A 27,726-nucleotide genomic window follows, 5' to 3' on the forward strand; every position below is an offset into this window, starting at 1 on the left:
TAACCCGTTATCTTAACGGGTTGAGCCCGATGGGTTCGCTGGTTATCCGTTGGAACCCGTTAAGACCGTTAAGGTTTTTTTTTTTTTCTTTAAATTTTAAAATTCTTTTCTAATCAATTACCCACTAAAACCCGTTAACAATAAATTGGCCATTGAAACCCGTTAAGACCCGCTAACATAAAAATGAAATTTTTTTTTTTGCATTTTTTTTAAACTCTTTTTCACACCCATTACCCATTAAAACTCTTTTTCATTATTGCTTTGAAAATCAAAAAATTCAAAGAAAATTATTACAATTCTCATAATAGGTTAAATCCAATGTTACTTGAAACTAAAATATTACAAAATCAAAGCAAATCATTACATGAAACTAAAAAAGTCTTTCGTTGGTTTGGCTTTGTCCTTCCAATGTCAAATCCAACACATCTTCAGTAAGTAGCTCCAAATCAGTTCGGTCTTGCTCTAAATTACACAAAAGAAAGAGAGGCAAATTAAAATAAATATTCACATGATGAAAAGATAAGAAGCTAATACAATAACCAAGTGATATAGAATTTACCTTTTTTACCGAAAATCCAATCTCGAGTACATAGCAATGCTTGAACAGTGTCAGGCAATAATGAGCTACGGTATTGATCTAGTACTCTACCAGCAGTACTAAACGCGGATTCAGATGCAACCGTAGAAATAGGAATCGTTAGCACATCACAAGCCTTATGGAAAAGTATAGGATACCGAAATTGTTCCATTTTCCACCAAGAAAGAACATCCAACTCTTTCTTTCTTTCCAACCTTTCTTCATCAAGATACTTGTGAAATTCATTCTTCATACTCGAAGTTGAACCATTCTTGTAGCTAGCATCAAATTCCTAGACAAAAATAAACCAAACAGTAAGCTACTCACATTTAGTTTGATAATATATAATTCATAGGCGTAATTTAATAAAAACAATTTGATATCTAATAATGCAAAGTAGATGACTAATAATGGTGTTTACCATCGAACATGGAAAAATTTTCCATTTAACAAAAGAAGCCCTCTAAAGTTCAATTGAGTTCTCAATTTCTCAACAAATGAATCATTAGCCGATGCATTATCCAATATAATCGAAAACAATCTCTTATCAATCTCCCACTCACATATCAATGAATTGATCTTTTCAGCTAGGGCAATACCATTATGTGGTGGAGGCATATGACAAAAACTAAGTATCCTCTTATGCAATTTCCATTCTGAATCAATGAAATGTGCTGTGAGTGTTAAATAACCATCAGTTGCTTGAGAACTCCACAAATCAGAAGTTAAACAAATTCTCCCTTTAACTGAACTTAACATATTCTGAAGTTTCAACTTTTCACTATCAAATAGCTTCAAAACATGGGCTTTAACTGTATTTCTACAAGGCAACTTAAGTGAAGGAGAAATATATTGAAAGACAGCTCTGATTCCCTCGTACTCCACAAAACTAAATGGCAAGTCATGCTGAACAATGGTCTCGATTAACAATTTAGAAAACTTTTCATACTGAAATTTTGAAGAACGTGTAGAAGACTGAGGTGACACTACATTACTCGAACTATAACAAGTATCATGATGACGTAAAAGGCTACCTGTTCCCGTAATAGAATCACACTTATACACAGCTCCACACTTTATGCATTTTGCACGCTCTATTTGATCCTCAGTCACAGGCAACTCTTTAAATGATATCCAACAGCGAGAAGTTTTCTTTCGCTTCCTAACTGGAACACCTCTAGCGTGAAGTCTTCTACTCGTTCCATGTCCATTTTCTGCCACAGCTTCTCCTCTTTCTTCCATTGTATTAATTGTCTCATCATTCATACTTGTCTGAACACAATCAAGAAAACAATCAATAACATACAAGAGAAATTGCATATACAGTTAATTGAAGATGAACAACATACAAGAGAAATTGCATATACAGTTAATAAAATGAGATTATTTAATAAAATGAACTGGAATGAAATGACTGGATTAACCATCCATATGGCCATATACAATAAACTTGAAAAAGAAGGAGAATTCGTTCATTTATTCACTTCAGCTGCAATGAAACTTGTATTTATCATGAAAGGCTCAAATGTGAAGTAAATGTATGGTTTTTTAATAAGTCAATAACCATGCAGTACTACATACATATCAAGGCTGAAAAACCCAGAATCAAGGTCACGACCCAGAACCAGACAACCATTAAGAGTATAGAACCCAGAATCAAGAAAAACCCACAACAAGGTCACGACCCAGAACCAAAACCAAAACAAATGGGCGCGCACCCAGAAAAGTATAACCAAATCCCAGATGAACAAATCACACCAAAAACAAATTAACAAAAGGCAGAGCTCCACTGACACACTAAGCACTACATACATGTTCGAGTATGGAAGACAACAGTGAAAGAGTTGCGAGAAGTGAAAGAAGCCGAGCTCGTCGGCGAACTCTTTGGCAGCGCCGGCTAAGAGTGGCGGCGTAGAGACGGGTAGAGGGTTCAGGCGGCTAAAGTGGAGAAGGGGAGAGTGAGCTGCGACTGCGAGAGAAGCAAGGCTGCGAGGGTTAGACCTTTTTTTTTTCTTCTAATTGGGCTTGATGGGTTCCATCGTGCAGCCCGTTTCCGCCCGTTAACTAACGGGTTGTTAACGGGTTGGCAGCCCATTAACACGTTAAGTTAATGGACGGAAATAAATGGGTTTTTAGCGGGCAGTTAATGGGCGGTTAACGGGTCATGGGCTGAATTGCCAGGCCTACTCTGTGGTTTGTTTCAGAGCAACGTCTCTTCTTTTTTTCTTCAGTCCCTTTATTACTCCGGATATGAATTCCTTATAGTCACCTCAAAGGGAAATTCCCTATGAGGATGAAGGTTGAATCTGTCCAACCTGAACCGTTCGTGTTCATAATTGTAAATCGCAATTTTGAATGCCTTAATGATTATCAATATGGCTAAAAATTTGCAGGGATGATCTACGCATATATACCTAAAAGCTGGACGGTTAAGATGTGAAAGTGGGATCAAAAAGTGAGTCTACCAAGGAAGTCCGCATATTTTAATATATGAGGATTTCTTGAATAGACTTACTTTTCGATATATGCGGATTCCTTGAATATACTCACTTTTCGATCGCATATCCACATCTCGACCATTCAGTATTTAGGTCCTAATGTATAGATCACTTCTGCAAATTTTCAGCCAAAATGATGATCGTTAAGGTATCGAACTAGATTAAATCAATGAACGAACCGAATCTATCCAACTTGAACTGTTCGTGTTCATAATTGTAAATCGCAGTTTTGAATACCTTAATAATTATCAATATGGTTGAAAATTTGCAGGGATGATCTACTCATATATACCTAAAAACTGGACTGTTAAGATGTGAAAATGGGATCGAAAAGTGAGTCTACCAAGGAAGTCCGCATATTTTAATATATGCAGATTTCCTAAAGTATGCGGACTTCCTTGGTAGACTCACTTTTCGATCACATATCCACATCACGACCGTTCAGTATTTAGGTCATAATGTATAGATCACTTCTGCAAATTTTCAGTCAAAATGATGATCGTTAAGGTAGATTATATCAATGAATGAACCGAATCAGTCCAACCAGAACCATTCATGTTCATAATTGTAAATCGCAATTTTGAGTGCCTTAATGATTATCAATATGGCTAAAATATGCGGACTTCCTTGATAGACTAACTTTTCGATCCCATATTCACATCTCAATCGTTCAGTATTTAGCTCCTAATGTATAGATCACTTCTGCACATTTTAAGCCAAATTGATGATCGTGAAGGTAGATTAAATCAATGAACGAACCGAATCTGTCCAACCTGAACCGTTCATGTTCATAATTGTAAATCGCAGTTTTGAATGCCTTAACGATTATCAATATGGCTAAAAATTTGCAGAGATGATCTACTCATATATACCTGAAAGCTGAACGATTAAGATATGAATATGTGATTGAAAAATCAGTGTATCAATGAAATCCGCATATTTTAATATATGCGGATTTCCTTAAATAAACTCACTTTTCCATCGCATATCCATATCTCGACCGTTCAATATTTAAGTCTTAAATAATGATTATCAATATGGCTAAAAATTTGCAGAGATGATCTACGCATATATACCTAAAAACTGAACGGTTAAGATGTGAATATGGAATTGAAAAGTGAGTCTATCAAAGAAGTCCGCATATTTTAATATATGCAGATTCCTTGAATAAACTCACTTTTTGATCTCATATCCACATCTCGACCGTTCAGTATTTAGGTCCTAATGTATAGATCACTTCTGAAATTTTCAGCCAAAATGATGATCGTTAAGGTAGATTATATCAATGAATGAACCGAATCAGTCCAACCTGAACCATTCGTGTTCATAATTGTAAATCGCAGTTTTGAGTGCCTTAATGATTATCAATATGGCTAAAAATTTGCATAGATGATCTTAGCATATATACCTAAAAACTGAACGGTTAAGATATGAATATGGAATCGAAAAGTGAGTCTATCAAGGAAGTCCGCATATTTTAATATATGCGGCTTTCCTAGAATATACTCACTTTTCGATTGCATATCCACATCTCGACCGTTCAGTACTTAGCTCCTAATGTATAGATCACTTATGCAAATTTTCAGCCAAATTGATGATCGTGAAGGTAGATTAAATCAATGAACGAACCGAATCTGTCCAACCTGAACCGTTCGTGTTCATAATTGTAAATCGCAGTTTTGAATGCCTTAACAATTATCAATATGGCTGAAAATTTGCAGAGATGATCTACTGATATATACATAAAAACTGAACGATTAAGATGTGAATTATATGTAATTGAAAAATGAGTATACCAACGAAATTCGCATATTTTAATATACGCGGAGGTCCTTAGCAGAGAAGGATTATATATATATATATATATATTGAGATGAAAATAAATTTTGTCACTAGTTACTGCAAGTAAATACTTCTTTGCAGAAAGTGATGAAAATAGTTTTCAACTCAAAAAGTGTAATATTTTGAATTTTTTATTATTATTTGTAACTACTAAATTATAATTTATCATTCATAAGGAGAAAATTACACATTTAGAGATGAAATATATTTTGACGGAAAGATATGTAACGGGTATCAATTTTTTTTTATTTTTAAGGAAGAAATAATATGAGTTATTTTTTTTTTTTAGAAATGAAATAATATGAGTTTAACTAGGGTAATTAACGAAAATTAGTAATTTTTCTTTTTGGGAATTGATTAATGTAAAATTGGGAGGAAAGAAAAAAAAAAGAAAAAAGAGGTAAGTTGAATGCGCGCACAATTGTTTAGCGAAAGAAAAACAAAAAGGCCAACCAACTGGCGCAGCCATAACTAACTCGCTCCCCGTGATTTAACCCCTCCTCTTTCTCGCTCCGTTTTTTTCTCTCACTCACTTCAAGTCCTCCTCTTCTTCTTCTTCTTCTTCTTCTTCTTCTTCTTCAAACCCTGCGATTTTTCTTTCAGGCTCTCAGCCACTCTAAAACTCGTCGCTTCTTCTTCTTCTTCTTCCTCTCTCTCTTTCCCCTTTTCTCTCAGCCACTCTAAAACCTCGACGCTTCTTCTTCTTGAAGAAAACCTTTCCTTCTTCAAGAAACGGTATACCTTCTACTCTCTCCGATGGCCACAGTTATAGAGTTATTGTACTTCTTCCTGATTGCGCTTCCATTCCTTTTGCTCCTTGCCGTGGTTCTTGACACTGTGGATATTCTTCGCTGGAAAACGGCAAGAAAGAACCTCCGTCGTAGCCACCGTGAAGCACGACGCGTGCTGAACGCCTACGCCGACAATGTTGCCCGTCCCAACGCTCTCATGCATCTTCCACATGAGGAACGAGTAGACTTGATGCCCAGCTACACATTCTCCGCCGGAAAATGGCCGGAATCGGTCAAAACCTGCATCATATGCCTCGAAGAGTACAAGAGTCAAGACACGCTTCGCTTCATGCTCCCATGCCGACACGACTTTCATCAACCCTGCATCGACAAGTGGTTGCGCCATGCAGTGAGCTGTCTGCACAGCAGACAGAGTGTCTTTCTGCTGGAGCCGCCCCGTCATCGTCTTCCGGAGGAGGTGGCGGCGGCGAGGAGGAGCCAGCGACTGGCGCACCAGATTCGACAGAGCATACCTGATTTCGTGGATCATTTCTTTCCGCGCGTTGATGAACCAATCCTCTGCATTTCTGAGCGCTTCTCTCAGCGCGCCGAGGCCATCATCGGCTGGATAGCCGCCTTGATTGGCTGGCTTGCCAGAGAGTAGGAGCAAGAAGCACTGGGAATAAAAGCTCCGTTCGTTTGTTTTGAGTTTTGACGTGACTGAGTTAAAAAAGTAAAAAAAATGTAAAAGTAAAAGGGGTTTTGTCCATTTACCCCATTTTTAGAGATTTTTTTCCCACTTACCCTATTAAGTTTTTTTAATTCTCTCTTACCCAAAACATTCTAAGGAGGTCTTCCCTAATACCCCATTAAGATTTTTTTTTGTTTTTATTTTTTTTAATACCATTTTACCCTCACCTTTGTTACTTAGAGAGAGAGAAAATGGAAGAGAGAGAAACCATAGGGGACTTCGCTGGAGCCCGGTCATCGGCCGTCGGAATCCGGTCACCGGTCGCAGCCACGGGACTTTTCTGAAAACTTCACCGGAAAAGTTTATTACCCTCAATAGACATCTATTGGTCCCCAATAGACGTCTTTTGCCCCCTAATAGACGTATATTATCCTCCAATAGAACTTTCGGTTGCCAAAATATGAACTAATCTCTTAAAATTTAGACAATAAAACTTTGTTTAAAGAAAAAAAAACGAAGATATTATATCGATTTAAAAACGTCTATTGGCCCCCAATAGACGTAAGGGCCTGTCCGGTAACGTTTTTAAAAATGATTTTTCAAAAATCGATTTTGAAAATGAAAACGAGAAAACAAGATTGGATTTTTGAGATCCGAAAATGTGTCCGGTAGTTTATTCCGAAAACAATTTTCAAAAACGAGAACAACAAAAACGCGTCCGGTACTACCGTATGAAAATACAAAAAACAATGAAAATGTATACATATATCTTCGTGTTTTCTAAAATATGAGAATGAAAAGGTGAAAACGTCTATTTGTCGTTTTCCTGTTTTACGAGTAAAATAAAAAATCATTTTCATTTTTTATTTTCTGTATTTTTGAAAACAGACCAACGAACACATTTTCAATTTATAAAATGGAAAAAGATGACTTGAAAACGTTACCGAACGCCACCTTATTTTTCTGTTTTCTTTCCTTCCGGGCCTTCTGTTGCAAAACAGAAGTAGCACCATTTTGATTTACAACACAGAAGTAGCACTATTCTCCATCCAAATTAAAAAAAAAAAAAAGTGTGCTTTAGAGACTTGTTCGATCTCAGAGGAAGGAAAAGAAAAAAAAATTGTGCTCGAGACTGGTGGGTAAGAATGGATGACAGTAGTGCAGTCAACCTTTGTACAACCACCATGAAGTGCCCGGCCCCCGCCTAATCCCTCAAAGTCTCAAACCGACCGACCTTACTTGATTCCTTCCCGCTGGAGACGTTCGATCTCAGACAGAAAAATGAAAAAACGCCATTCCAACCAATATGCATTCCTGCTTCAAAATCTAACACAAATTCATGGCATTTCGTCACATCCATGACTGGGAATTGAAGGGAGAAAGAGTGACCTTCTCGTCATCGACGCTGTGGCGAGATCGAAATTTGATTTCGAGACAAGACGAGTGGAAACTCTGCCGGTGATGGATTTGGATCGTTGCCTTCGACCACTATCGTCGGGCGACGACGACGACGACGTGGCTTTACTGCCGCTTGATCTCATCTTCTATGCGCCTAGAAATGCGATTCGAACCGCGGAATTGGGATATGCAGCACAGCTCGCACTCGATCGAGTGAAGGATCTGCAGAGGAGAGAGAGAGATGGGGCGGAGGAGAGAGAAAGACAGCGCCAGAGGCGAGAGAGAGAGGAGAGAGAGAGACAGCGCCGGAGGCGAGAGAGAGGAGAGAGAGAGTGATCGGGATGTGAGAGAGATTGATGTTGAATGGCAGTGATTGTGATTCTTTAATTGGGTTAAGGGTAAAATAGTCATTTAGTGTTAAATTGTGTATGTGGGAACAAAAATCTGTCGCTGGGGTAAGTGAGATAATTTTTACTCATTTTAGGGCTTTGGGTCAAGATCCCAAAGTAAAAAGTAAAGTGCTCGTGTAAATGGTTTTTTGATGCGAGTGAAACGATGAGTGTGTAGCTGTAAATCTTTTCTTTTCCATCAATGGAAGCGTGTTTTCTTATTGCAATTTAAATTCTTTGTCAAAATTTTGACCCGGCCCGGATCTCGTATTCGGAGCCTAAAACCCTAAGAAAGCGATGGCGGTCGAGACGAGAGGGTGTTGACCTTCTTCGCCAAGTCATGGTGAAGCGAATCGGAAATCTGGGCGAGGCACTCGTCGACCTTGCCGCGAAACGCTATGGAAGCGATGGCGAGACCATGTTGTAGACCAAGTAATGGTGAAGCGAATCGGAAATCGGAGTCGTTGCCACGTGGTCCCCTGCCGGTTTTCTTGGAGCGGTTTGAAGAGTCTTGAGGATGGGACAGTTGATACGACAGTTTTTTGGTGCTCAATGGGGTCTCGGTGATTACGTCAGTTGATAACAGCTCCGGTGAGGATGAGAGTGCCTTCATAGGAGGGCTTGATATTCGTGCCTTTTGCTTTCACTGCGTGGTAATGCTTGTCTTTATTTTTGGTGAGTAGTCACCAATGCTTGGTTATCCCATTTGTGGCTTCTTAATGTTTAGAAATGAAAGGTATTCTATTCTGTTTTGAGTGTTTGATTCTGTGTTTGAATTATGGGAATGCAGTGGAAATCAAAGGCTTGAGGAATAAGATGATATGGAAGGAGTTCAATAGGGGACAATGGTTGGAGTGTGATAGAATTTTGCTATATCTGCTGTTTACAATTGTTGCTGTTGTGCTACCACAGATGCAAATTTCTCAAATTCTTAGCTTGCTCCAATCTGAATTATACTTGTAGACAATGTTATGCTATTGTGTTAAATGCCCTTCTCATCAAATAATTTAATTGACTTCATAGGAAAGAATGTTAAAATGCAAATTAGAAACCCATTTGTTCAGACGAGCATGCATGTTATCTTTTAGCTTAATACTTTTTGATCTGGTTTTCTCATTTCAACAAAGTGATTTGCTACCTACTCATAGTGAGTAGGGTCTTTTTGATCTGGTTTTGATATCATATTATGTTGTACTGGAAATCAAGTTGTTAGTTCTTAATTCTTTCAAACAACTGTTCTATACTTGAGTGATTATCAATTCTTCGTTGCATCTTCCATATTTATATTGGGTTGCTCATGCCAGTGGTCCTTAGTATTATACTATCAAGCTTTAACATAATGAAATTGCAAGAACGTAGGCAATCTAACGAAATAAGTGAAAAACTTAGGAGCTTCAACATAATGAAATTGCAGAATTGGGCTAAAGTATTGATTCATGTTTATCAAGGCCAATTATATTATGAGGACCAACTGTTTGGTAGGGGTGAGAATTAGACCCGCCAAATCTACAAACCCAGCAGAGCAGACTCGATTTCATTGTGTTGATCTCATTCCCATTTCTTAACAATCTTGTTTTGCATTTAGTCATAGTAGCATGACTTTCTGCTTGATGGTATTGGACTGGTATGAATTGGGTTTATCAAGAATAAGTGTAACTAACTATAGTTGATAGGCTTGAAAGTTGTACTTCCGAGTTGTTGTCTAAGTTGAAACTTCCCAGAACACCCTGTATGTTCTTGAAGGCAATCAAGACCTGAGCTTGAAATGAAAATTGTTAGCCTAACATGTTAGTCATGAGTGTCTAGGATATTTCTGTCTGTGTTTGGTTGGGTTTCAGTATTCTGGTCACAACATCAAAGTCCTGTATGCTCTAGTATGATAGCAATCAAGAGTGGAACTTGCAATGAGAATACTACTCTTACAGGATATTCACGAGTGTCTGGCATATAATTGTCTAACTTTTATTTTGTTTGACTAGTTTGATAATAACATGGAAATCCTCGTATGTTCTAGTTTGGTATGTGATGCAGGACAAGTAGCAAAGAACTGTAGAACTAGGGTTTATTTGCAGCAGTCTCGATCGTTAGAAAGAAAAGGGATTTAGAATAAGAAACTTAAGAAGAAAAGGGATGGAACTACTAGCATCACACCAGTAGGGTTTCTAGGCATCACACCCAGAGAACTTAGGCATCACACCTAAGGGTAGGTTGCATCACACAAACCCGGATATAAGCAAAAGCTTTCAATTTTATTAACTCAAATCTGAAAATAAAAGACTACAAAGGCCTCTATATATAGGGAGGCTCAGACAATTCTAGAATAACTAGGAATATCCTTATGCTTAAAAGAATCCTCAAGAAATAGTCCTAATAATAATAATAAGAATCCTAATAATAAAAGCCTAGGTTTATTTGAACTACTTTCCAAATCCTGACTTCAAATATTCTGCTCGTATTCTTCATCAGTATGTTTGCTACTTATCTAGCCTAAACTTGAAATATCTGTGTTGTGATTTGTGAAATGTCGATGCTGCAAGCATTTTTTAGAAAGAGTTTTTCTTGACCCGCTCTCTTTTTTGTGACTTTCTGCTGGGAATTTAAACAGAGTACGGTCTCTTTATCCCTTTCCCATCTCTTATCTTCATTTATAAATTTTGGATATGATCAATTGCTCTAGTGTATACCTAACATTGATGTGCGCTTTTGTGAGATGTGGTATATTCATTTGCTTTGAGTTTAATTCTTATGATTTCTTTTTTACCTCTAGGTGGCATGCTGTTGCTGCATGGACATGGGATGCTCAGGATGAAACATGTGGCATTTGGAGGATGGCATTTGATGGTTGTTGTCCTGATTGTAAGCTCCCTGGGGATGATTGCCCACTAAGTAAGTCGCAAACATTATAATTTTTATCATTTCTGTTAATTCATCAGATGAGTTCGTATTGGTTCAAACTTTGCTATTTCAGAAGTGGCTCGAATGTTGTCTGTATCCACATATGGTCATGCCTTTTTTCAAGCGTAATTAATTTGAGATCTGTGGTGCTTGCGGTGATCTGTGCTCAAATATCTCATTGTGTTATGGTATATTGTATCAATTGATTATTAATTTTCAAGCATCAAGATTTGGGTTTTCTTTCTTTTCTCCTACTAAATACCTAAAATATGATTCAGATAAATATGCCGACATGTTATAAAATCACAACTACCATGATATGTTTCCCAACAAACTGTGATATCCTATATTTTGGGGACTGGAAGAATAGATTTATGATAAAAATAAAAAATAAAAAAAAGGCCAACTAAATTACTTATTACTCAAGCAGTTTGTCTCTTTTTTTTTCCCTTTTTTTTTGCGGTTTAACCTTTATTCTGTGTTGAACCTAAAGAGTGAGGCATTAAGGGATTCCAGATCTAAGATTCAATAGCAACTTCTAGTTTCAATAGTACAGGACAAATGCCAGTGGGTAGCTTAATACGTTTCAATGGTAGACTCTAAACTCTAGTCTGATGTAGGACAAAGAAAGGGAGAGTGAGGGTGGTTATGCTTAGAAAGTTAAATAATTAGAAATAGAGTAGTTTTAGAAGAAAGATACCTATAGCTGCTCTAGTTTCAGAGAACATGGGTAATAGAGGAAAATGGTGGAGAGGAGATACCAAGGCATCCAGCCTTCAATAACACTCAATTTTTGTTCATTCCAATCTGATTTGGCTTACAAGAGACAGCCTTATTTTAAGCTTCGGTTACATCTGCCTTAGACTCCTAAAACACCAAAATACTTTAGTAGCGGCATCATATATACATATTTGCTTGACTGGTTTATGTTTTACATGCTAGATGTCTGATTATGTTTGTTTATTGCTATATTTGTGTTTCTCATCAACTTTAGTCCAAGGTTGAAGTCTTTCAACTAGGTTTCCTAAGCTAGTAATGCTTTATGAGCGAGTTTTCTGGTGCTGAAGGCTCCAAAAGCTCCTTGCACATGAAATTAGACATCAGAAACCGCATGAAATGATAACAACATAAGATCCTATGTTAACCCCCGCCTGATTGTACGCCTTCAACACCTGATTTTTTTAGGTCAAACTAATGGCTTTCTTACTGAATGATCTCAAATGGTTTGAGTATTTGAACAATCTGAAAAGCAGTGGCTTTCCTCATGTTCAGTTCAGTAGTAATATGCACTATCTTCCTTTTGTTTATCCTATTTTGTAATTATAACTTTGAGCTACTAAACATTCTGGGAGGTAGTCTTCATCACCTGACTTCCTTGGGTCAAATTGACAAGCTCTCCTACTGAAAGGCCAATGTTAGAGAAATGTCTAAAAAAAATGGCCTAGTTTCTCTACAAGAAAAACTTCTTTCCAAAATCCTGATGGCAAAAATAGAAAATATAGAGGATGAATACACAGGAGCTGCTATGGTAGAAAGGCGGTTGTGTATAATAAAGGTGCTTGTTGTTATTGATGATGTGGATGAGTTGACACAATTAGGGAAATTGGCTGGAAGTCGCAGCTGGTTTGGTCCAGGGACTAGAATTATCATAACCACCACAGATAATCAGTTGTTAAAGGCACATGATGTTGATGCTACATACAAGGCTAATGGGTTAAACTGTGGTGAAGCACTTCAACTTTTGAGTTTGAAGGCTTTTAAGAGATGTCCCCCACCAGAAGATTATTTGGATCTGTGCTACCATATTTTAGGGTATGCTAAGGGGCTTCTGTTGGCTCTCGTGGTTTTAGGTTCTTTTCTGTTTGGTAGAAGCGCTGATGAATGGGCAAGTGCAATAGATAGGCTAAAGAACACACCCCATAAACATATTATTGAGGTGCTTCGGATTAGTTTTGATGGACTGGATGAAAAAGACAAAGAAATATTCCTACATATCGCTTGCTTTTACAAGGGGAAGGATAAGGATCGTGTGACAAATACTAGACTATTGCCAGCTAAACCCTGTCATTGGTTTAAGTGTTCTTGCTGATAGATCTCTCATAACTATCTCGAACAACGAACTGTTGATGCATGATTTGCTACAAGAAACGGGCTGGGAAATTGTTCGTGAGCAGTCTTCTAAAGAGCCAGGCAAACGTAGTAGATTATGGTCTCATGAAGAGATCAACGATGTGCTGACGAGAAATACGGTAAGAGTTTGATAATGGAATAAAGATAAGCATATTATTATTTGTGTTGTGCACTTCAATTATTATCTAGAAAAAAAAAAAGAGGCAGATTTACTTGTAATCTGCTTAGGTCTTGGTATTCTTTGTGTTCTGCACTTGAGTTATTACTCTTGTTTTTCATTATCAGGGAACAGATTCAATCCAAGGCATGGTAATGGAGTTGACTAAATTACAAGTGGCTCATTGGAAGCCAGAAGCCTTTTCAAATTTGTCTCAACTTAGTCTTCTCCATATTCGTAATGTGGACCTTCCAAAAGGCCTCACTTGTCTTTCTAATTCCTTGAGACTCCTCGAATGGACTGGGTGTCCCTTAAGATCTCTCCCAAAAAAATTTAAAGCACGTGAACTTATTGAACTTAATTTGTGCCACAGCAACATTAAACAGCTTTGGAAGGGAACAAAGGTATGGCTATTAGTTATAGTCTGCTTGTTTATCTCTATTTTGCAAATTGTCTGTTCTGTGTGGTGGCTCACTGTTTCGATTTTATGAGCAGAATTTCGACAAGTTGAAGTTCATCAAACTCTGCCATTCTCAAAACATTGTGGAGGCCCCAGACTTCGCAGGTGTTCAGAATCTTGAGACTTTAGATCTTGTAGGATGTTCTCATTTGGTAAGAATCCATCAATCCCTTGGATTTCTCAAAAAGCTTATTTTCCTGAATCTTAAAGACTGCAAAAGTCTCAAGAGTCTGCCAAGTAGAATTGAAATGGAATCTCTTGAAACATTGATTCTTTCTAACTGCTCAAAACTTAAGAAGATTCCCAAGTTTGTTGGAAATATGGAACGTTTGTCGGTGCTTTATCTTGATGGGACTGCCATTAAGGAAGTGCCTGTTTCAATCAAACAGCTGAGCGGCCTTGTGTCATTGAATCTAAGCAACTGCAGAAATCTTGTTCGTCTCCCAAGCACCATCAATAAATTGAAGTCTGTTGAAAATCTTAATCTTTCTGGATGCTTGAAACTCGGCAAACATCCGGTAATGGGGGAGATGGACTGTTTTGAGGAAATTGATGTGAATAATGGGTCTGCAATAGAATCATCAGCTACGCATGATCTCATAAGATATGTGAGAGGTTCCATCTTTCATGGATGCGAGTTAGTTTGTGGATCTTTACATAAGTTCTTGCCTTCTGGATTGGTGCAAAAAGTGCTGCAGAAAGTGAATAATGAGCCAATGAGTTTCCGCTTGCCTATATCTGGTCTGTGTAATTTAACATATCTGAACCTGAGTAACTGCAATCTTGGTGAAGAAGCGTTTGCCAACGAATTTGGTCACTTTCCCTCTTTGGTGACCTTGAATCTAAGTGGAAACAATTTTGTTCGTCTTCCTTCCAGCATTGGATTGCTTTCTAAGCTTGAGAACTTTAACTTGGAGAATTGCAAGAGACTTCAAGAGTTGGCAGACCTTCCATCAAATAGTATACTGGATTTAAGGGCAGATGGTTGTACTTCACTGAAATACTTGTTTGATGCATCAAATTTGAACAGATTAAACAAATCATATTTCAATTTCATCAATTGCTTCAATCTAAATGGCAATCAAGGATGCAGTAACATAGCATTTGAAATGCTGAAGACATTCATGTATCAGGTACTCCCTCTCTAAGTGTGTGTGTGCGCGATTGTGTGTGTGTTTCTGCTCATATACTTATAGACATTAATCAACTAACAACCTGTCTCTTCTTGCACAGGGAATCTGTAATAAGAGGGAAACTTTTCAAATTGTAATTCCTGGAAGTAATATTCATGAGTGGTTCAGCCATCAGTGTTGGGTGTTCATTAAGTGTAGCTCTACCTGCACATTGGAATAAGAGTCAGTTTTTGGGATTTGCTTTGTGTGTTGTTTTTATACTCCATGAGCACCATCCGGTGGATGAGCTTTATATAAATGAATTCAAGACTTTTAATGCGACGCATCATCTTGTATGTTGCCTGAAGCTCGATGGAAGAGAATTGGAAGTGTATGGCAGACAGCCTGCATTTCGCTTTAGTGAGGAATTTTGCCAGGTTGAATCAGATCACCTGTGGCTATTCTATGTATCTTGTGATAAATACTTTGGTACAGAGTGGTGGCATAGTAGTTGCAGTCAGCTTGAGTTCTTATTTGAAACCAGAGGGCTGGGTCTGAAGGTGAAGGAGTGTGGAGTTCGTCTGATATATGAGCAAGATGTGCAAGAGTTGAACCAAACAACCACTCAATCAAGCAGTTGAGTGTCTCCATATGAGGATATATTGATTGGTTTTGACATTCCAGTTGCAGGGGAAACCAGCGGCACTGGTAGCAGAACTTGCACGCTTGAAGAATTGTAGGACTGGCAGAAATATTGGGGATCCACCACTGGCCACTCTGAAAGACCACAATTAAGGACTTTCTGATCCCATGGTTGGAAATGAGTTGCAGATCATGAATGGCCAATGCCTGCTCTTCTCTCATTTAAATTTCTGCAGTGATTACTTTCTGGAGCTCTCTTGCCTTCATCTTTTACAGTTAGGTGAGTCTTGATCACTCTAGTTTTGATATTTTGCCTAGTTATTAGTGGACTCCCCAAGTTATTTCCAAATGACACTGTAATCTTACTTGCAAACCGATATTATTGAAGTAGTTATACAATAAACTGAATTGCCTCTCTGTAGCTAGTTTGATAGGAAAAGCATTCATATTGATTGTAGTCTATAAGCTATCAGTACACTTGTAGGCTTGCACCATTAATATTATACTTTTAAACCGTGTACTCATGTAGAATGGTGTGCTGTTACAGAGAATTGTAAGTAACCTTGCATTGCAGTCTTAGCAAATTGTAAGAAATTATGTGGATCTCCTTGAAAATGATGACCAGGCTTTTTTATTACAGTAAACCAACAAAATGTACGGATACTAAATTTTCTTTAGAAGTCCATCCTTGTACCATTGGACACATTTTTTGCGATTTTCTGGTACAGAGATTGTTCCATCTTATGTTGCCACTAGCCATCGATTCTAGAGTCCATAAGAATGCATTGATTGCAACAACTGCCTGGTGTGTAGATCTAAATAACCAATGGCATTGGATTTGTCTGAATAAAATGTCTATCTCTGGTCCATCTAAAATAGCAGGCTCAGGGAAAATAGAAAGAATTGATGTTCAGTGTATATGATGATCATATTGCTGTGAGAAATTTTAAAGGACACCACTTTGCTGGTTCAGATATTTTTCCTCACAAATTTTTTTTGACTTTTACCTTCATCTGTAAATCTGCATTATGTTGTAGTGATCTCTCTGGCAATAATGACTTTCACATGCCAGGTTGATTGTATATGTCTTTTCTTCATGCTCTCTGCAGGTGCAAGGTATTCCATTTGATATAGATAGCAAGGTTCGAGGCAGTACATAAGTATAAAGGTTACTTGAACTTTCCTTGAGTTGTGCGAAAATCATGATTCTCTCTGTACCAGAAAACCGTTTACAGCGGTGAACAACTACATTCCGCCGATATTCATGATTCTCTGCAGTTCCAGCTTCAGTAGGTGAATTTTCTTTCAATTGCTTCTCCATTATATATAACTTGTATGTAATTGCTCTCTCTGTTCGTGTTTGTTGTTTTTGATTGGGCATGGACCTTAGGGTTTCGTTTGGTACTGATTCTGAGTTTCTGTAATGTAATACACTCTGTCTTGTAAAAAGGTGAGACCAGTGATTTTTTTTTTTTACTCTGAAATTGGAGACAATGAGGCTTAAGGGGAATTGAATCCAAAAAGTTTGATAATTTATGGTTAAATAATATGAGTAAGTTTCCTATGGATTTGTATGGAAAACAAATGTTTACTTTTTCAATATGGAAGTCACAGTACTGGAAATGTATGCCTTGTCCTGTTCCGGATTTGGGCTCCCTTTCATAATAGGGTGGCTATTTGCTCATCTCAGGCTGCTTTTGTGTCATTTCATCATCGAGTCAAGTAGACGAGTACTATTGAACCCTAACTCATACAATAACCCTATAATACTACTTGGATTTCATACATTATCATATCATAGTCACTTTATTCGTATCATTCTGTGTGTAAGGTATACATTATCATGTTTCACAATTGGGTTATTTGTGATGTTAATCCAACTTTTTTACTATTGGGGGTAGAAGTTGAAGTCATTTATGGGTTCATTTCAAGTAGCGAGGAATCCAACTGCACTAACTACAAATATGCTGATGATGTTGACCGGGATACTGATGATGAGCTTGAGATGGAAAACTTCACTTTATCTTCTTCAGCTAATCCAGGCTCTGGGGAGGTAAATCCGACGTACAGATTTATATTTCTTTGGAGATTGATGATATGAATCTATTATGCGTTGAGTTCATTGCTGCAGATGAAATACTTGCTTGCTTTGCACGTTATCAACTGTGCAAAGTATTTCTTCATTGTATATTCTTGAAAAATCTGCATCTAATTACCTAGAGAAAATGCATATGGATGATACTCAAGTTTCTTCCGTTTTTATAGAGGTTTGAGCATTCCAAGGTACAAGTCACAGAATTCGATGTGACTATGGCTCATTTCTTATTGGGTTTTTCTTTTATTTCTTTTTCCCTGAAAAGCAGTGATTAAATATCTTAAATATCAAAGATGTATCTGTGGTTTTGGTGCTTTGCTTCCAGAAAACTTAGTTATCCACCTTTCCGGTTTTAGATGAAAGATTTCAAAATTCACGCTGGCATCCTATAATTTCATCCCATAATGATTAATTTTTTTTCCCATTATTACTTGTACAGTGCCTTGGTGCTGTACAGCTAATTTTGTTTGACTAGTTTGGTTTCCCTGAGCACACAATCTTCCTCTTTGTTCTAGTTACTTTTCATGACTTCAATGAACTTGCAAACATACAAATTAATGTGTATGCACAAAAGTATACATGTATAAGCAAGTATGACACTTTGAGGGTTATATAATCATATATATATATATATATATATATATATATATATTATTCTCAACATGCAATTCCTTTTTATCTTCCTACAGGCTAGCTCATCATCAGGACCTTCCCAAACCAAGGTTTCTGATCATTTTATCAGCATGGGATTTTCTCATAATATGGTTGCCAAAGCCATCCAAGAACATGGTATGAGCACTGAACCATTTCATTCCAGTGCAAGTTTTTACTTGAAATGCTTCAGTTTAACCTGTCCTTATTCAACACAATAGTTTGATGGCATCCAGGACTTGAGGATGCAGATTCAATTCTTGAAATCCTCTTATATAACGTGATTATTAACTGGACTTCACTTGCCAATGCTTTCTTTGATGAAGATAACTTCGGAATGTGTTGGTTGTGTCTGATGTGCTGTTACATAATTATAGTTTTAGCTTCTGTCAAACTTAACTTGCATGTAATGCGCATCCATGAATTTAAGTATTCACATTTTGTGTTTGCCTATGGTATATTGGACTAGGTCAGTAGATTATCAATCTGGGGAGTATAACCATGTATTTTGTATTCATTCATTGTCAAAGCTGTATTTCATAGTAATGTGTATTCAGGAATAATAATCATGCATGATTATTTTAGTCAGCCTGTAGGTCCTTAGCTTCTACTTTAGCTAGTCTTCTTTTAATTACAGTGTCTCTGGCTGTCTGCATTGTATATTTCTACATCAGTTATGCCTTGTTTTCATATCGTATCACTAATTGTTTCGCTTTAATTGTTTGTCATGCACATATTGATATTGTCTTCTCTACAAATCTTATAATCCATATGTTTTCATTTCCACTACATCGAAGCACTACTCTCGCTTTATCTTTAGTGTCCAGCATTGTGCCCATCTTCCGTCTTTCTTACCTATCCTTGTAAAATCAAAATGAAATTGATGAGGATAAGAAGAACAAAAAAAAAACATTAAACTGGCATCAAAATTCCTGGTTAAGATTTCTAAATTAAGCAATTGTGTTCAATGTACGTTGTCTTGTGAGTGCATAATCAATTGCTATCTTGTTAGATTGTTATCCAATTGTTCTGATTCATCTGTCATTTCATGGTAGTATAATGCACATATTTATAGTTTTTGCAAGATGAGTTGGTCTCAAGTATTCCGGGTCTGATCTTCCCATACTTGAAGAATATAAAGTCGTTGATAACTTGCAATAAAAGGAAAGAAGGTTTTACATTCTTCTGCTTTCTTGCTATTATTTTGCAGGCTCTTGAAAGTAGTCCTCCGGAGCAACATTCTCTTCCAGAGCTGCATTCTCCTCCAGAACAGTGCTGTCCTCAAGAACAGCAACTAGTTGACTCGGATCTCTTTTCTTCAGATTATGATGGGAGCTTTCTAGACAGTCTTTCATACCTCTATAGCTCTGATGATGAGGTAGTTAATATCTTGAATACTGTAGATGCCATTGGCCCTTTTCGATAAGAATCTCTATCCTCCACACCACGTGATAATATAGTGTTTTGCAATATCAATGGAACTTCCTCATCATTCTATAGGCTAGTACATCAATTTACATGGGATTATTGGTTGATGGCAATGACACTTCACTTGCATGTTACATGTTACATATGTGGACTTCACAGAAAATTAATAAACTATTTTTGCAGGTAACCATCGATTGTACATCTGAGGCAGAGACAAAACTTATGTCCTCGGTTAAAATGGGGTACAATGAATTGGACTATAGGAGGCTTCAATGGCAATAGAGAGATGCGGTATAACTTTATTTCTATGAGAATCCTCACTTACAGATTGTCTCTATACTTCAATTCTTTTTCGCGATTATGTTGATATTCTGTAAACTGCTATTTGCTTGCTTTAGGTATATGCATATCTTTAGCTCCAAACCAAACTCCAGAAGTATAACCAGAACAATTTCGTTTAGGGTCTAACACTCTAATTTCATCTTCAACGCATCCAAAAAATATATTGGTTCCTTTCTGGGTAGTCAGGAATCAGGATCGCAATCATGTAACTGGAACTGTATAGCAGGAGAATCTCGTGGAACTAGGCTACAATGTTTTTCATAGCATAAAAACAGCCAGTGATTTTGGGGCCACAAAACTCCTTCCTAATATTATCTGTTGTTTAGTAGGAAACCCAACCAGGTTTACTAGTTTCTTTGACTTGGACTATTAACCACTTTCTGCTAGTTCAGTCAGTTGGTGATGCCATCAATCCTCAAAATCTTTTTTTCAATTCTATATATGTTGTTACCTGTCTCTTTTTACTTATTCCTGTAGAAAAATGGCAGGTATTGACTCGTCACTTGTTGATTTGACTGATTTCATATCAGCTGCTCAAATTTCAAAGGCAGAAGATGGCCATCTTCCCCTTGAAGAGATGGTATTGTTGATACTTATTGCTGATATTCAATGTTAATTTCGGGACAAAGAATCAGTTTATCTACATGTTCCATGTCTGGTAGATTTTGACTGCTGGTTCAACTTTTACAGCGTACACATCTGCGGAGTGAGTATCCTGAGAAGAATAAATGGAAACTCTGTGAATCTTCATTGCTGAAAAGGAAAAGGATTACGGGACATGGAAACCAGATCATAGGGGAAGATGCTGGTGCAATTCATCTCCCAAATCCAATGAATGGGTTTGGGACTCCAGCTGAACTCTGTCAAATCCACAGAAGTCTTCCAAAGGCGGCCACAGGACCTCCTTAGTTTTACTATGAGAATGTGGCATTGACTCCTAAAGGAGTTTGGAGCACAATATCCTGCTTTTTGTATGACTTGAAGCCTGAGTTTGTTGATTCAGTTTTTGTGCTGCTGCAAGAAAAAGGGGTTATGTTCACAATTTTCCAATCAAAAACAGATTTCCTCTCGTTTCCCTTCCACCACAAACTATATTTGATGCATTTACCATGACAAGGAGGTGGGTGGTGGCCTACTTAGGATGATCGGACAAAAAGCTAAATTGCTTACAGGCTTGCATTGCTAGTGCAACAATTACTGAGAGGATCCTGAAGGCTCTCAAAGACTGTGACGAAGATGAAATGCCACCTGAAAGTGTCCGTGGCTATGTTCTTTATGAATGCCGCAAGTGGAATCTTGTTTGGGTAGGAAAGAAAAAGGTGGCCCCACTTGAGCCTGATCAAGTGGAAATGCTTTTGGGGTTCCCAAGGGACCTGACAAGGGTAATAAGCAGGACAGATAGATATAAGTCACTCGGAAATTCATTCTAGGTAGAGTTCTTTCTTCTTCCATTTGAATGAACATTTCTTTCTTCCTTATTGTGCAGTTCATGCACTGAATGATCCTGAATATTTTCAGACAGTTCCATTTGCTTTGGTTGTTTGTTCTGTTCACAAGCATGATCTGTATTTTAACTTCTCTATAATTGAACTTTATGTTTCAATCTTTCCATCAGTTGTCCCGTCATTTTGAAATTGCATTTGCTTATGGTTCATTGACATTTAGATATTCTCTGCTATTAAATTCCCTCATTCGTTCGTTTGCATTTATATTTTCTATAGTTTCACTTTACCACAGTTATATTTGCTTCAGTTTTCACTTTTTGTCTGCTGAAGCATGACAGTTTTGAGTAGATTTGTATATTTTGCTGTTTCTATCTAATGAACTTTGTATTTGAACAATTTCTATTCTAGTAGATTTTCACTTTTATTGCATACTCTTTGCTATTACATTTTACTTACGGGCTCCACTTCTTCAGATTGATACAGTGGCTTATCACCTGTCAGTTTTGAAAGATCGATTTCCCAATGGCATCAATGTCCTCTCTCTCTTCTCTGGGATTGGTGGTGCAGAGATAGCTCTTTACCGGCTTGGTATCCCGATGAAGAATGTTATGTCAGTGGAGATTTCAGAGGTGGGCAGAAATATTTGTGAGGTGTTGGTGGGAGCAGACAAACCAGAGAGGGAACTTGTATCACCTTGCTGATGTGCAAGAGTTGAATGCTGACTGCTTAGAGCATTATATCAGTTCCTTTGGTGGGTTTGATCTAGTGATTTGTGGCGGTCCATGTAACAATCTTGCAGGTAGCAACAGGCACCATCGGGATGGGCTTGAGGGTAAAGAATCTTCTCTTTTTTATGACCCTTTTTGTATATTGGATTTGGTCAAGGGTATTATGGCAAGATACAATTGAGTGTATATATAACCCTTCATTGAATAGAATGAACCATTGGATCTCTTTGTTTCTGACTATTGATCTTGGACTACTCTTTTTTCCAAATGATTTAGAAATATGCAAAGTGGTTCTTGTTAACTCTTCATTATCCGTGTGCTTTTTCTTTCTTTTTTTTGTTCCAATGGTTTTGTCATGGGACCTGTTAAGCTTATGTTGAATCTCTGTGTTGTGTCCTGCTTCAATTCAGAAACCAACTTGTGCTACATGTTTGAATGGTTTCTACTCCCAGCCCTCTTGACTGAGAATGCATATGAGGAGCTAGCTCCTCTCTTTTCAGTGGCTATTGTGAGCCATTCAAGGAAAAGAGACTTCTACTATGTATGGAATGGTAGATATGAAGCTAGTTATACCCTGGGTAATCTCAAGTAAAAACCAGACAATTGAAATTTCATTTCAGTAATGTATAAAATTAGTTATACCCTGGGTAATCTTAAGAAGTAAAAACCAGACAATTGAAATTTCATTTCAGTAATATATAAAATAAGTTATCCAATGTGCAAAAACAAATACCAAGAAGAGTTCCCAACTAGACAAAGTATAGTTGAGGATGGTCGGTCTGTAGTATCTAAACAGTGAACTCTTATGTTATCTAATGTGCTTCAAATGGGAAGGGATGCATGAACAGCAGAGGGAATACCAGATTGGAACAGCATGCAAGGAAATGGCTTGGAAGTAATTCCATATACATGTTGTTCTGTCTATTCAGACACAACATGCATTTCACCCCTATTTTTTTTGAAGTGCCCGCAAGCAAGAAATATATTCATAAGCCAGAATAGGCTGTTACATACCCTTCCGCTGTCATTTAGGCAGACAAGAAGATAGTGGTAGTACCCACAGTGGTACATAGAAATAAACCTACTCATTGTACAATTAGGTACGTAGAACATAATGGGAGCCCCCTTTGGTACTACGCCGGAGGCGCTAGAAGGATCCGGCCCTCCCAACCTAACTATTACCCAGTAATCTAGTCGCCTAGAGACCTCAATTGGTGTACAACTAGAGACACTGAGAATTAAGTCGACAAGACCAAAACCAATAGCTAAAACTAGGTGCACGGAAATGCCTAGACTGTCCCTGAAAAAAGGAAATTATTGACTAAAGAAAACTAGATAAAAGGCAGGGCCCGCAGACCCCAACCCAAACTGCAGCCCATAATAGGCCCACAGCCACTGCCAAAGCCCAGAGAAAGCAAAACCAGAAGATTGCCGTCTCCAAACAGCCATTCTGCAGGTAATGAAGAGGAGCTGATAGTAACAGTTTAAAGACCTTAGCTCTAGGAATCTCTCATATACACTAGTGTTTAGCACTTTTGGATTATTCACCGGCGAGCAGTGTTCATTAGCAAATAGATCAGAGTAGACTTGGACATCTGAGGTTCCTTTTCCAGAACAACAATCACATCCTTGACAGATATACTACGAGTACTAGCCACAGTACTGGAAATGATTCCCCACCAAGAGACTTGATGGGTTTGAAGGCTTTGTGTAATCTTTTGTCATTTATGTTGATTCATGGGATGAGTGGACTATAAACTGGGCTGTGAGAAGTGACTAGATCTTGTCTTATCTGTTTCAAACTTGACTAGTATGATTTGTATGTGCCTTGTTACTCGTTCATTTTAACGGCATAAGTTGATTGCAATGGTGTGTGTCTGCAATTGCTGAATAATATATCGTTTATGCAGTGTATTATTAATTTACAAGCATCATCATTTGGATCTTCTCTGTTTTTGTCGCATAAACTACCTAAATATGAAATTACCTATCAATGAGGGGTTAGTAGGAACTGCTTGGCCCATGGTTTTGCTACCCATGTGGATCTGATGATTTGGGGTTTGAGCACTCACGGAGGCCAAATAGCTATTTGCTAGAGTTTGCTGCCTCCTAAAGATTGTAAGGGTTCAGGGTTGCCAACGCCTTATGAAATCATGACCAAAATGGCCAACCAATTTGTTTATTGTGCAAGATTTTACCTTATATATTTTCTTTAATATTATTGGGTACTGAACCTGAAGACTCTTTAATGGATTCTAGAATTGTATAGAAACTTAACATTTCACTGTAAGATCCAATACTATTCCTTTTTTTTTTTTTTTGTTGTTGAATAAACTATTCCATTTTTCTATGAGAAAGGAGAATATATAGGTTAACAGTTAATGTGAAACCTCTGCAGTCTCTGTGGTGACACCTATTAGATTAGAGGACAATTAGATAGCTTAAAAATCTATATGGTAGTCTAGACACTGAATATGATTATCTTCATTTGTGATGTCTGTTTTTCTGGTCGACATTACTTCAACTTAAGGTTTCATTGTGGTTATATAAGCTAGTATCTGTATGTAGATAGTGTCCTTTTGTTGCTGAAGGCTTCTAAAGCATGCTCGACCTAGACATCCAATCTGGTAATCGTCATTTATTGATGTTTGTATTTCTAGTTAACATTTGATCTTTACTTCAAACTAAGGTTGATTATTCTGCTTTTTATATAACTTTTAAAGCTAGTGTCTGCATGTAGGTAGTATGCTTTTGTTACTGAAGGCTTTTCTATGCTTCAAAACAGACAGTCATTGCATGAGAAATTAGACATCTGATAGTGCAGGACGCAATTACACATAAGATACTAGGTCGTCCATTTAATTGGCAAAGCTTTTCTACCTAATGACTTCTCATAGCCTACTGATGCAAGGATGATGCTTCACATGACAAGTTGTAACTTTTATCTTTTAATGACCATTTGTGAGAGCGTGGGGAGAAGAGATAAGGTTATATAGGTTAGGGGTAGAGGAGGAGACTTCATAGTAATCTTCTGATTTAGAAAAATTTGAGGAGACGGAATCTTTTCTCCTGCTTGGTGTTTTTTTTTTTTTTTCCCTTCTTGGAACTAGCAGATCTTTTTGTTAGTACTTGTGATCAATTGGTTTTAATAAAAGTACACCTTTTTCAAAAAACAAAACAAAAAAGTTAAAAACCAAGTCTTTTCTTCATTTTGTGTTCGGTTTTAATATGCAGTTACTATCTTTTGATTTTTCTATTTTCTGTTTTGGAATCCAAAGGTCATCAGTCATGGCTTATAGATTCTGACATTTGCCCATTTTGCCTTGTAGTCTGATATGCATGTGTTCTACTAAATCTTCTCTGTTTTGTTCATTATTGCTGAAATTTTATGTTGATCTGTCATTAACTATTATTTATCTTGCAGTTTGGGGTGCATGCAACCATGCATTTCATCTTCATTGCATCCTAAAATGGGTAAATTCACAGACTTCTCAAGCACATTGCCCCATGTGCCGGAGGGAGTGGCAGTTCAAAGGATGAGAGAAAAATTGGGATTCTTATAAGGAAGTCCTGCCCCCTAGCCTTCTCTCTCTCTGTCATAATGTGCAGGGATTGCCGGTGCAGACTCGCAAATGTTCGGTTGTATATTAGACTGAGGCAATGTACATTTTGTGTATCTGGTTATCTATGCTGAGGCAACTCCTCGAGGTTTCAATTATCAATCGTTTGATGTATTCCCCCACGTCTTGTGTAGTAAACCTCTCTGGTGAACTATAAATGACTACAAGTGATCCTTCTTTCATTCTTCTTTGGTTGGATATTGAGGGAAATGAAAGATCGACTCCTCCACGTCCAGAAGGACAAATAATAATTCAAAATATTACAAATCATCCTATGAAAATCATTCTACGAAAATCGTTCAAGAAGAAAAGATCAAGCTTCCAAGAGGATAAGCTCGTCCAGGAAGAAGTGGAGAAAGAAGTTCTCAGAAATATATTCCTGCTGTACCCAAATGGGGACAACCTCTGTCAGAAAGAGGGGTTTACCTTGACCTAGACAGGGTTATCTAAAGGAAAACAATAGGTGATTGGGTTGGTAGTCTAAAGCTAACCTAAGCTCTAGTGTTATCTAAATACTCATACGAAGATGCTCATGCTTACTATGAGTCGACTCTAACTAGCGTAGTTCAGAAATGGTACTAGTCGTTCAAGCAAATCTCAAATTGGGTTGAATGGTCAACTAAGTTGCTTAGACCAATAATCCTTTCGACTTTGCAATTCCCATTTTTGCATAATGTGCCCATCACTCGATCAGGGTTAGGACATCCGATGTACTTACTCAATCTAGCCCATCACCCGAAAAGGGTTATGGCATCCAATACACTTACTCAATCGTAGCTTGTCACCCACACAAGGTTATGGCATCCGATACCCTCGCCTTTATCACTACTATGACACTAAATCCATAAACCGAAAACATTTACAAGTCCTAAGTGACCCAAAATGTTACTCCAAAACTGAAATACCCTTTCTCACAATAAAATCAACAATTACATGATATATTGTATTATAGCGGAAAATACGTGCTCAAAATAATAAATCACACAATAATGATTATTATTTCACTCAATGCCACGCCATCCATATATATATTTCATGTAAATATATCTATACGTAGTCATCCACTCAGGAATGACTACTAATACCAACTATAGTCCACACGTCATAAAAACTGAGAAATTCATTTTTTTATAGTTAAAATATCATTTTAATTACCCTTGAACTGTAGTAGAACAAGTCCATATAATTTAAAATAAATATTTATTTCCATAAAACAATTTTCACAATAAACCGATTAAATAAAATAAATAATGAAATTCAGTTCGTAAATGAACCATGTGAGATTTACTCACCTCTAATCCCACTGCGTCTTCCCAAACAGCTAAGATTACAAAATCACCAAATGTTCGTCTAACACAATTTCGTCAAGCACCTAATCACATACGGTCTCAACTTAGCACACAATTCACCAAACACAATTATACGATGATCCAACGGTCGGATCCTCACGAATCGCATGTAGGATCACTCTCTCAGAATTACACGACGATCCAACGGTCAGATCTTCACGGATCGCATGTAAGATCATCTTCACAAAATTACACAACGATCCAACGGTCAGATCTTCACAAAACGCCATTAAGATCATCCTCTCAAAATTATACGACGATCCAACAGTCGGATCCTCATGAATCGCCCTTTTGAATCATCTTTTCACATTATACGAAGATTCAATGGTCGGATCTTCATCTGTGACCACACAAAGTCATCGGGACACTGCAACGATTATTACATCAGAACTGCAAGTCGATCAGACGGTCTGATCCTCACGGATTGAAAGGCGAAACAATCGAAACCGTAAAATTCCTAACAAATTCATGCAATCTCCAAAAATTACTCATTGTACATCGAAATGTTCGCATCGATGTGTAGATTGAAAAGAGGAATTGCAACTA

The 27,726-nt window shown here is 37.5% G+C and overlaps 1 protein-coding gene and 1 pseudogene across 10 annotated transcripts; both read left to right on the forward strand.

Moving 5' to 3' along the window:
- Positions 1-8,629: 8,629 nt before the first annotated feature.
- On the forward strand, positions 8,630-26,105 carry LOC133715698 (anaphase-promoting complex subunit 11-like). Of its 10 annotated transcripts, none has more exons than XM_062142305.1 (13): positions 10,891-11,012; positions 11,095-13,270; positions 13,437-13,712; positions 13,804-14,901; positions 15,002-15,802; positions 16,632-16,815; positions 17,424-17,575; positions 18,307-18,406; positions 19,479-19,646; positions 19,880-19,987; positions 20,527-20,618; positions 20,729-21,468; positions 21,957-22,639. In XM_062142305.1, exons 2-5 carry the CDS (start codon positions 13,148-13,150, stop codon positions 15,119-15,121), a joined length of 1,617 nt encoding a protein of 538 aa, XP_061998289.1. In that variant the 5' UTR covers positions 10,891-11,012; positions 11,095-13,147; the 3' UTR covers positions 15,122-15,802; positions 16,632-16,815; positions 17,424-17,575; positions 18,307-18,406; positions 19,479-19,646; positions 19,880-19,987; positions 20,527-20,618; positions 20,729-21,468; positions 21,957-22,639. The 10 variants fall into 10 exon arrangements, with proteins under 10 accessions (XP_061998296.1, XP_061998295.1, XP_061998294.1 ...); XM_062142306.1 differs by having other exon boundaries at positions 10,901-11,012; positions 12,378-13,270; XM_062142309.1 differs by lacking the exon at positions 11,095-13,270 and having other exon boundaries at positions 10,894-11,012.
- Positions 16,674-22,639, forward strand: LOC133715697 (DNA (cytosine-5)-methyltransferase DRM2-like; annotated as a pseudogene).
- Positions 26,106-27,726: the final 1,621 nt, after the last annotated feature.

This window comes from Rosa rugosa, chromosome 6 (genome assembly GCF_958449725.1).
Source record: "Rosa rugosa chromosome 6, drRosRugo1.1, whole genome shotgun sequence".
Classification (NCBI taxonomy): Eukaryota; Viridiplantae; Streptophyta; class Magnoliopsida; order Rosales; family Rosaceae; genus Rosa; species Rosa rugosa.

What these genes read in the sequence shown, in the direction of transcription:
- LOC133715698 (XM_062142305.1), top strand. Translation starts at nt 13,148, where the DNA reads ATGCATGATTTGCTACAAGAAACGGGCTGGGAAATTGTTCGTGAGCAG. An exon ending in ATGTGCTGACGAGAAATACG is followed by an intron (nt 13,271 to 13,436) that starts GTAAGAGTTTGA and finishes TTTCATTATCAG; the next exon opens with GGAACAGATTCAATCCAAGG. An exon ending in AGCTTTGGAAGGGAACAAAG is followed by an intron (nt 13,713 to 13,803) that starts GTATGGCTATTA and finishes TTTTATGAGCAG; the next exon opens with AATTTCGACAAGTTGAAGTT.